General features: G+C 35.6%; 1 protein-coding gene across 3 annotated transcripts in view; it reads right to left on the bottom strand.

Annotated features, from left to right (window-relative positions):
• Gipc2 (GIPC PDZ domain containing family member 2) overlaps nt 1-11,974 on the bottom strand; it is an 87,039-nt gene that overhangs the window by 47,549 nt on the left and 27,516 nt on the right. For all 3 annotated transcript variants that reach the window (XR_007351583.1, XM_048814130.1, XM_015490555.2), the window contains exon 2: nt 4,343-4,528. Coding sequence is in view for 2 of the 3 variants with exons in the window: in XM_048814130.1 (XP_048670087.1) it covers nt 4,343-4,528 (186 nt within the window). In the remaining variant the exon portion in view is untranslated. The remainder of the gene's footprint in view (nt 1-4,342; nt 4,529-11,974) is intronic.

Genomic DNA, 11,974 nt, shown 5'->3' with positions numbered 1-11,974 from the left:
TATGATATTTTGAAAAGTTATGTTAACAAATTGGAAAATCTAGAAGAAATGGACAAATTTCTGGAAATGTAGGCCCTTCCAAAATTGAACCAAGAGGATATTTTAAAAAATAGAGCAATAACAAATAATGATATGAAGCAGTAATAAAAAGTATCCCAACAAAGGAAGGTCCAGAACAAGATGAATTCACTGCTAAATTTTATCAGACTTTTAAAAAAGAATAAACACTAATATTCCTCAAACTAGTCCATATAGATCCCTATATCCCTATCTCTCACCTTGCCCAAAATGGATCAAAGCCCTTACTATAAGATATGATGTTTTGAAACTACTAGAACAAAACACAGGAGAAACCCTTCAAAATATTGGCACAGATAATGATTTCCTGGTTAGGAACCCAACAGACCAAGAAACAGGCAAAATTTGACAAATGGGATTAAAGCAAATTTAAAAGTTTCCAAACAGCAAAGGAAAATAAAGAGACAAACTACAGGATAGGAGAAAAACTTTGGCAGCTATTCAGCTGACATAAGGTTACTATAACTCAAGTCAAACACAGCGGCACATGCCTGTTATTCCAGCAATTCAGGATGTTGAGGCAGAAGGATGGCAATTCAAGACCAGTCTCAGAAACTTAGCAAGGCCCTATGCAACCTAGTGAGACTCTATCTCAAAAAGAGGAGTGGGGACTGGGATGTGGCTCAGTTGTCAAGCATCCCTAGTTCAATCCCTGGTACACACACACAAAAAAAAAAAAAAAAAATCAAAAAAACAACAACAATAAGAAAAAAATAATAATCCAACCAATAAATGGGCAAATGATCTGAAAACACACTTCACAAATGTAAGTACAAATGTCCAATAAATATATGAGAATGATCAATATCTTTAGCCATCAGGGAAACGCAAATCAAAACAACATTGAGATTTCATCTCATCCCAGTTAGAACAGCCACTATCAAAAAAGTAAGCCAGGTGCAGGGTTACACACCAACTACTCAGGAGGCTGAAGCAGAAGGATCACAGGTTACAGTCTAATCCTGGCAACTTAAGAGAAACTCTGCTTCAAAATAAAAATAAATAGGCCTGGTAATGTAGTTCAGTGGTAGAGCACTCCTGGGGTCAATTTCCAGTATGGGAAAAAAAATGTTGGTGAGGTTGTAGGAAAAAAGGCACCCTTATATACTGTTTGTAGGAATGTAAATTTGTACAGTCACTATGGAAAACAGTATGGAGGATCCTCAAGGAAGTAAAAATAGAACTACCATATCATCTAGTTATCCCACTCCTGGATATATAACCCAAGGAAATGAAGTCAGCATACAAAAGAAATAACTTCACACCATGTCTATTGTGGCACAATTCAAAATAGTAAGAGATGGAATTAGCCTAGATGCCCATCAATAGATGAATAGATTAAAAAAATACACAGACACAATGGAGTAATATTCAGTCATAAAGAAAAATAAAATCCTGCCGTTCTCAGGAAAATGGGTGGAACATCATGATTAAATGAAATAAGCTATACACACAAAAAAAGACAAATATCATATTATCTCTCATATGTAGAAATGAAAAATAGATGACCTGAAAGTAGGACTATGAAAGTCCAGAAAGGGAGTTGGGGTAGGGTAGGAGAAGTGGGGAGGACATTATCAGAGTTTAACATATACATGTATGGAATGTCACAGTAATGCCCATTAATTTGTACAATTACTGTGTTAATAATTATAATAATTTTTAAAAGACTAAAAAGACATAACAAATGAAAATCATGACCCTGGATTAAACCTGTACTAGGGAAAATGGACACTATTAGGAAAACTGTTGAAGCTGAAATGTAAACTACAGCTTAGTTTTAAAGTATTATATAAATGTTATATATCCCAAGTACTACATATATATGTGTACATATATACACACACATATACATACTAACACACACACAAATGTATATAAGAGAAAATAAAGCAAATGTAGAAACTGGATATTTAGGTAAATGATATACAAGAGTTCTTTATATGTTTATGCTGTTTTGTATGTTTGAAATGATCCCATTTTTAAAATTTTTATAAACTAAGTATACAATATGATATGAATCTCTCTTTTAAAGTGAACTCCATGTTTGCTGTTTGGATTGTGTTCCACTTTCTCCTTTGCTACCAGGTTCTTGGTCTCCACAGGGTTAATGACTAGTACTCTAAGGCAGGCACATGTTAGACAAGGCATTAAAAAAAAAAAGAAAGAAAGAAATGCGAGCTACAAACGTCAGAGGCTAACATTTAAAAAATCCACACATATTTGCAAAACTTCCAAGCCCTTCTCTGCTGACATTAGAAAGTCACTGCTGCATATGCCTCATGTCCTGAGCTTCCCTTGGATAATCCCACATGACTTTCCCAACTCACAGATTTTCCATTTGGTCACCCACTCAACCTTCAGCACAGTCATATCTTTTGCAGAGCTAAAAATAGCCATTCTATCAAGTGGGTAGTTGAAGCATCATTTAGTTAGGAAGATAACTTTCCTAAGACTATTTCTTTAATGATGACAATGCATCAGCAAATCAAGATTTGGACAAAATAAAGACATGCAACACGCTGTGCTGCATGCAGCCTACCACTAATTCTTAGCTCAGTGCACAGAAATTCCAGGCCCACTGTGAGGCTTCTTGGGATTCATATCCTGAATTTTTCCAGCTGTACAACTTTGGGCAAGTTACTTTAACCTTCCTGATCCTATTTTTACATCTGCAAGATAAGAGTTGCTAATATTACCTTCCTGTGGACAAATCTCACAGACATCATGTTGAACAAAAGAAGTCAGAAAAAATAGAGTGTATAAACTTCAAGAAGCAAATAGTGACAGAAGTCAAAAGAGGGCTACAACTCTCCCCAAAGGAGTGGAGAGTTGAGAAGGAGCACAGAAAGGCTTCAGAGCAGTAGAAATACAATTTCCATTGATCTGTGTGATAGGTACACAAGTGTTATGATGTAAACATTCATTAAAGCTGTACATTAAAAATTTGTTACATCTCAGCCAGGTGCTGTGGCACATGCCTGTAATCCCAACTCAGGAGGCTGAGGCAGAAGGATTGCAAGTTCAAGGCCAGCCTCAGAAATTTAGCAAGGCCCTAAGCAATTTATCGAGATCCTGTCTCAAAATAAAAAATATAAAGGGCTGGGGATGTGACTCAGTGGTTAAGTGCCCCTGGGTTCAATCCTGTACTACACTTATATGTAACTACTGGTACTATAACTACTGGTACCAAAAAAACAAAAACAAAAAGAAAGAAAAAAGTTCTTACACCTCAACATAAAAATAAATAAAAAAGAAAAAATATAATATCAACAAATAGAATTATTGTGATATCTAAATTAAAAAATGTATGCCAAATGCCTATTACATGGTAAGCATTTGATATAAGTCAGCTGTTATTATTACAATTAATGGTAACTCCAAGCTAGGAGGATCATCTGATCCCAGAATTTCATAGCTAGACTGGGCAACATAGCAGGAAACCATTTCAAAAGAAAAAAAAAAATGCTTCTGTATTGACCAAGTACAGATTTTTTTTACTTGTCATTATTCCCCAAACAATACAACAACTATTTACATAACATTTAAATTTTATAAGAATTATAAGTAATCTACAGATGATTGAAAGTATGTAGGAGAATGTCCATAAGTTATATGCAAATAACGTATGCAAGATGTAAGCATCTGAAGATTCAGCATCCCCAATCTCCCCACAGATGTCAGGTGACAACTGTCCTCATTACAACAGAACTATTTTAAAGAGGCATCTACCTTTTTACTACTCCTGAGTTCGTAAAAATTTTGTGCCATTTCAAACTTCTTTCTCTTGCCTTTGTCTCTCTATATTACTTTCTTTGTATTTAAACAGAGAAATTATACCGTTTGTGTAATTTTGAAGAACAATTTTAAAGAAGTAAATAAGATAGCTGAAAATCTGTGCAGTTAAAAGTAACCCTCATCACTGGATGTCAGCATGGATGTCATCTGATTTTAGAGCTGCAAACCTGGAAAAACTTACATGGATAATGAATAGGCACCAGGAACAGTCTTTCTTTTTCAGTAAGTTCTATATTCTAGAGGAAGTTTAAACCAAAGGGAAGAAATTCAAAGGAAGGGTAAACAAAAAATTATGTCTTTGAACATTTTTTTTAAATGAAAGTAAAACTAACATTACCAATTCATGCATGCCTGCTGAGCTGCCTCTCACTCTGAAGATCATTTCTAACTGTCATTGACCTGGTAGATTTTTCTTAAATGTTAACTTCAATTAGGTCACAATGTTTTGGTTTGCTTTTTAACTTACCTTGATAAAAGCATGGCCAACACCATTATCTGTAATGGTGAGTCCAAGTGAATCCTCAGATTTATACACATTCACTTCTTTTTTTAGTCCTTTCACATGGGCAAATATAAAATCTTCAAGACCTAATTGCCCTCCTAGGAGTTTTTCCATGTCAATTTTAGGTGTGTTTAAAGTACAATATAAGATCTACAAAGAGAAAGAAATATATTAAGTTAGTTTCTATTAGAAAAATGTTCTGGTCATTAACTTATTTGATAAACATTGAGTGAAATAGTCCTAAATTTATGATGTCTAAGTCTACACATAAAACATGTTTGTATGCTGGCTGGACAAAATCTGAAACTCATTTTCATATAGAGACATTAGGTAACATGTACTGTTTCCCATAGGCCTGACAGTAGCTTTATAAAGTACCATGTTATTTCCATATCACAAACAGGAAATTGAGGCTTAGAAAGCTAGGTTGTCTAAAGTCACAAAGTCAGTACTTGTCAAAGCCAAGGATTCGAGGTGAGATTCTTCACCTTCAAAGTGTTTTCAACTATAAGATCTGCTATTTACAAGGTTGAAAAGACTATATTCCCAAAGATCTGCATAACGCATATTCTGCATGATACACACATGGCAATGAAAATACAGGCAAACCCACATGTGAAAACTGGTAAATATATTTTTTAAAAAGAAATTTTTTATTTATCTTGCATTACAATGCTTAAAAAAATTTTTTCATGGCTGGACATAGTGGTGTACCACCTGTAATCCCAGCAACTCGGGAGGCTGAGTCAGGAGGATTCCAAGTTCAAAACCAGTCTCAGAAACTCAGTGAGGCCATAAGCAACTTAGTAACACTCTGTTTCAAAATAAAAAAATAAAAAAAGCTGGAGATGAAACTGAGTGGCAACATGTCACTGGGTTCAACCCCCAGTACCAAAAAAAAAAAAAAAAAAAAAACCATTAGTGAATGAGGTGTGAAAAGTAGAAATGTTTTAGGGCTAAATTAAAACTTAAAGACTGAAAAATCCAATCCCTTAACTTTAAAAAGGAGGACTGAGGTTTGGAGGAGTTAAAGAAATTTATCCAAATTCACAGGATAGTAAAAAGGTAACCAAAAAAGTAGCTTAACAGAACACTGCATGAACACTTTAACGAGACTCCTTATGTTTGGCAAATCTCTATAGGACTTCATTTTCCTTCAGAAATATGACTTATTTTACTAAAATATGCAGTGCCACTCTTAATTATGTTAACCATAATCTGGGTAATTTGGGAGTCCAAATACAAAATTATGGAAGAGAGGAAAGGCTGAGAATTTGTCACTGGTTTAATGTGTCACTGTTAGCAAAAGCTCAGTCCTCATCCCCATGCCAATCCAATAATGAAGACAAGGTTTTGAAAAAGAAAAAAGAAGTTGTATTGCTTTGGTAGCAAAGGAGAAAAGCAGGGGACTCCTGTCCCAGAGGCTGTGATTCTCCCCATCAGCGGGAACAGACTTGTTTTTAAAAGATGATTCAAAGGCTACATTTTCTGTCTAGAGTTGTAATTCACTTGTTCATTTAAAGACAGTCATTTCTTATATCTTCTGGTGCCATCCTCAAGCGTGAATTACTTTGTTCCTATGACGGGTGTGTGCTCAAGGACAGATAACCCTTCCCTTGATGGAGAGAAATGATAATTCTGTTTCCCCTGAGATTAGGATGAGGGGGTGATTAGGAACAGGGAGGGTGAGAGGAAGAGAAAGAAACACATCTTAAAAATAAGAAGTGGCAGAGCAACAAGGACTATATTCAGATAATAAAGTGGCCCACTGTTATAAGACCACACCCAGATCAGCACCTTCATCCCAAAGCCTCTCTCCAGCCCTCAACTCTCAACCCCCCCTGTATCCCTGAGTTTTACACCATTCCTAGTTCTCACCAGAACCCTAAGCCTTAACACCTCCATAATCCTCATGAAGCTCAAAATCAGGGGGCAATTCCTATTTATCAAATGGCTTTTTAGGCCATGTCAAATGTGTCTGATTTAGCCAGGCGTGGTGGCATATGCCTGGCATTCCAGCAATTTAGGCAGCTGAGGCAAGAGGAGGATCCCAAGTTTGAGTCCAGCCTTGGCAATTTAGCAAGATCCTTTCTCAAAATAGAAATAAATAAATAAATAAATAAATAAAAAGGATAGGGATATAGCTCAGTAGTAAAAGTGTGCTGGGTTCAATCCCCCATACCCAAAAAATAATAGTAATAATTGTGCCTAATTTAGAAGAGCTTCATAAAACAAAGCTTTCTCTACTACACAATTAAAAGTTTACAAGGTCAACAAAGGAATTAGGCAAGGAAAAGACCCCTGCACATACAACAGTGAATGCCTAAGGGAAAAACTAATGCCCCACCTTTTCCTCTTTACACCCTGGTCTTTCCGGAGCCTTTCATTTAACTCTCTGTGTTCCTAGAATGGGTAAAATACATTCAGCCTTGTGCCCAATAAGTTTTTACAAATATCCTCTACTGTAAAAACTGTAATATTCCCAGCGGGTAAAAAGTTAGGTAAGCCAAGAATGGCTTCTTTTTGTAATTGTAAAATCAATGACATAATCAGTCCATTGACAAAAACCAATTTAAGTGGTTGGAGGGGAAAGCGATTATTCACAGCTTTTCTGAACTCCTTTCTCAAAATCGTGGGAAGTGAGAAGAAATAACAAACAGTTCTCTCCTTGTGCTTTTTTTCAGTGAATCTGTCAATCATATTCAAAGCATATCTCAAACACCCCTAACATGAAAGCAACTTCACAGTTAAATAGGAAATAAAAGATTAAAACATAATGATATAAACAGGATAGGAGGAAACCCAAAAAAGGAAATCTCACACAAACTGACCTTCTAGTTACTAAGCCACTTCCTTTCTTTCAATTTATCACATGTCTCTCTGCAGAGCAAACACTGGATTTCCTGTAGATAGAACCCTTTGCCATTATGCTTCCTCCCCTGCAGAATAACACTCCTTTCCAAGCAGCCAGAAGTTGGCAGGCAGGCTTCTTCTTCTTCTTCTTCTTCTTTTTTTTTTTTTAATAAAAGGAGTGGAGCCAGCTATATCCTTCACTGAACAGAGATCAAAGGGAAGTTGTATTGAAAACTCACAGAAACGTGATGGCCACTAGGAGGTGAAGTAAAAGCCCTCCTTTAGCAGCAGGTAACTAAAGCTCCAAGACTTCTGAGCAGCAGTTCATCACATGAGAATAAGAATCTACCACTCACTCTATATATATGCACATCTTTCAGCAAAGATATCTCTAAGTATGTGACAAAGGTCTAGAAACTCAAACACAGGGCTGGGAATACACCTCGGCAGCAGAACACCTGCCTTGCATGCATGAGGCCTGGGTTCAATCTCTAGCACCAAAAAAAAAAAAAAAAAAAGAAAGAAAGAAGAAAAGTAATTCAAAATATCGTCATAGATACTATATTTTGAACTAAAAAATATAGCGCTACACCATCTTTTAAAGGCTTCACAGTTTTTAGTCATTCATCTACTCATTAAATACCCATTTAATACCTGGTTTTTGCCAAGTTCTGTGCTGGACACAGATGAATATCATAATCCCTATACAGGAGGAATTCCCAGGCTGGTAGATGGTTCACTGAGGTACAGTAAGGCAATAAAGAGCCAAATGTAATATAATAAAATCCATAAATATTTAAACCAAAAGGAACCTAAAATACATACCATGAATTTTCCTAAACTCTCATATAGTTACTGTATTCAAAATCTAAAATGCCTGCCTGAACAACCCACTCCACCCCTATGTGACTGCCCAGGTGGAGTCTAAACCTAATAATCACTCTTTCCATTTTGCTCATGTAATATAAAATCTAGTGCTTCCTTTGAGTGACTGAGTCACCTTGTCTGAAGTCCACTCAGTTTAACACACGTATTTGTCACTCTAACTCTGCTGAGAGAGGGGGATCTTAGTCATTCTTCTCTCTCCTACAATGTCTAACATAGCATATTCACTTACCTCATCTAACATGGCACACGTGCATGCTAGATTTTATTATCCTCATTTTGTGGATGAGAAAATTGTGACTTTATCCAATTAACACACAAGAGTCAATGTTTACTGTTGAAAAGAAGCATAAGGGCTGGGGGTATAGCTCAGTGGTAGAGCTCATACTTAGCATGCATGAGGCCCTGGGCTCAATCTCCAACACCAAAGATAGATAGATAGATAGATAGATAGATAGATAGATAGATAGATAGATAAGTAAAACTGAAGGAAACATGACAGAAAAGAAAAGAAACAGTGAGTTGGTAATGTTGTAAAAACATTCCTCTAGGAAATGTGTGCTTCCAAATTAAAAATATGTTAGATAAAAGGCAGTAAATGTAATACCTTTTATCTTTTACACTCTGGGAAATAAATTAAATTCAAAAAGATTAGGAAAGCAAATGCATGGCAAGGTATCATGCAATATAAAGAAAACGACTGATCCATTACATATAATAAATAACTTCTATGTTTTTCATGAAATCCTCAACACATTCTGGGGTATTTGTATTAGGTGCTTTACCATCATCATTGCCTATTTTCATAAGAAAAATGGATTCTTTTTCATGATTTTTCATTTTTTAGAGTGGTATTTCCCAAAAGAAATATAATGTTAGCCACATAATTTTACATTTTCTAATAGCCACATTAAAAAAGTAAAGTCAGGTGTGGTGGCACACACCTGTCATCCCAGTGACTTGGAAGGCTGAGGCAAGAAGATCTCAAGTTCAAGGCCAGCCTCGGTAATTTAACAAGACCCTCAGTGACTTAGCAAGATACTGTCTCAAAATTTTTAAAATAGTAATAAAAAGAATTTTTAAAAATAAAGAAAAAGAGCTGGGGTTATGGCTCAGTGGTGAAACACTTGCCTTGCACATGTGGGGCACTGGGTCCAATTCTCAGCACCATATATAAATAAATAAAATGAAGGTCCATAAAAATTTTTTTAAATAAAGAACAACAAAGTAAATAGAAATATGTGAAATTAATTTAATTTATAGTTTAATTATATAACCTAACATAACCAAAATATTATAATTTAAACATATAAATATAGTTCACATTTTTGTATTAGGCTTTTTTTTTTTTTAGTTGTATATAGACTCAGTGCCTTTATTTATTTATTTATTTATTTGTAGTGCTAGGATTGAACCCAGTTCCTCACACTTGCAAGGCAAGTGCTCTACACTGAGCCACAACTTTAGCCCCTGTATTAGGCTTTTAAGATCTGGTATGTATTTACTCTTATGTCTTTTCTCAATTTAAACTAGCAAGCCACAAAGTATTCATTAACCATACATAGACAGATCAGTTGTAAAATTGCATGTCTTTATCAATATTATACTTTGTGTTTTCCCATTTCTTTATATCTGATCATATCATTTTCTCAGGCAAAAATGCCATACCTTGAACCCAACTTCTATATGTCTGTCAACACCTTCCCCCACCCAATGAAGCCTAAACTAATTTTATCCACTACTATCCTAGAATAATGTTCTTTCTTCATCTTCTACATACCTATTAGATTTTATACTACTCTTATAGGGCTACCACATGCTAATTTGTAAACTTTTAGTTGACATGGATTTTTATCTTATTGTCCTTCACATGCCTATCACTGTCTTATGTATAGTGAGAGAGAGATTAATAAAAGTAGAAAGCTATTGCCCTTGGGGTTACAAGATGGAGGGCCTTGAATTGTCATTACTATACTGGTTACCAATAGCTACAGAACCATTCCCCTTCGCTTGATTTTCCTCTGGCAACTTCTCCATTTAAGCCACAGGGCAGTTTGGGAGTGACCCCACCCTTAGTTCCATTGAGATTGAGTCATGATTAAACTTAATACATTTAATGGCTTGATTAAGTCATAATCCAATTTAGTCCAAGAAGATTCAAGAAAAAATTTGTTGGGGTTTCTGGAGAAAGAATCTTTTGTTTTCCACAGAAGCTATTAAAAGGTGGCACACCTCCCATGCCTCTCCATCCCTGCTCCCTCCACTTCCCCAACTCCAGCTCACAAACCATAGAGTGAGCCTGAGATAAAGCTGACAGAGAGGACAAAGACTCTGGATTCCCATCTTACCTAAATACAATCAGCACTCCACTCTTTTCCCTAATAACACAACCCTCAGTATATATACCTCCCATGAGCTTAGGAGGAAAAGTATTCACATCCCCTGTTCCAGGCATAACATTTAGCTAGTCTAAGTAGTGATCTAGGAGTAGACAGATGTATGTCTCAATACTAGCCAATAAGCCATGAGAAGAGGACGTCCAGAAAGCTTCTGGAAAGTTCTTTTGCTCTTAAGATATATAAAGAAAAAGGAGACAACCCCTTCCCCCCCCCCAGGATATTGCTTTATCTGGAAGTGGTCTAGAAACTTTCACTACCATTGAGGCATCACTGTCTTATTGTTAGCTGAGAAAGTAACCAAAGCCAAAAATGGAAAACCAAAGAAATGGAGTAGGCCTAGATCCTTGATGACTAACTCTCTTTTATGCAAAATAATAAACTATCTTGTTTCAGCCAGCTTGAGGAGGTAGTTTTCTGTTACTTTCAGCTGAAAACATACCATCTGATGTACAGGCTTATCCCAGAATACTCAGTCACATAAGCCAATTATTTCACTAAGCTTTTCTAGGTGGGATTTTCTGTTGCTTTCAACTAAAAGATTCCTGATAGAATAATGATTCCTTGTATCTTTAGAATTCTTCACAATTTAAAAGTTCCATTTATCTCATTTTACCCTTTAAAAAAATTTTGTAAGCGCATGGTAAATTGTGTTTCTTTTAATGCACTGAGGTACTATGTATCTATAGTACCTCATATTCTCCCTCCTAGTCTTATTCTATATCCTCTAACAGTCAGTTCCTCCCCCTTACTTTAAATATCAGTAAAATCAATCAATCTCTTAGGAATTATCTTGTCCTTATAATGATTGGTAAACAGAAAAAATATAAAAGGAAAGGCAAGAGACAAAAATAATGGATTAAAAGGTAGGAACCTGGGCCTAGTCCCAATTCTGTACGTTACAAGTCTTTCGGCCTCCTGGATCCACACGTATATCATGACATTAGTAAAGCTTGGGCTACATCACAGAATTGTTACAAAAATTCAATAAAAGACTATATATAAAAAGTATTTTATAAACTCTGAAAGTTTTTATCATTATTCCTGAAATAAGCACCTGCTTCCTAAACAATAATATGCTTGAGAGCTTAAATTGCATGACTTTTGCTGAAGATATTATAGTTTTCTCCTTTTTTAATATCATAACTAGGATAAATTCCATTTTTTCCCCATAAACTGTATTACCCATTATCCTTCAACTTTTCTTTATAGTTGTAGATGGACAGCATGCCTTTATTTTATTTGTTTTTTATTTTTGTGTGGTGCTGAGGATCAAATGTGGTGCCTCACACATGCTAGGCAAGCACTTGCCACTGAGGTAGAGGCCCAGCCCTCCTTCAACTTTTTGTTGAAAGATAACTCATGGACAGTATTTTCTCTTTTTGGTACTGGGAATTGAATTCAGGGATGCTGATGCACATTCCCAATCATAGCTTTTTTTTTTTTTTTTTTTTTTTTTTTT

Source organism: Marmota marmota, unplaced genomic scaffold (genome assembly GCF_001458135.2).
Source record: "Marmota marmota marmota unplaced genomic scaffold, marMar, whole genome shotgun sequence".
NCBI classification, from domain to species: Eukaryota; Metazoa; Chordata; class Mammalia; order Rodentia; family Sciuridae; genus Marmota; species Marmota marmota.
Note: the sequence above shows the minus strand (reverse complement) of the source record. Positions and strands in the feature narration are given on the sequence as shown.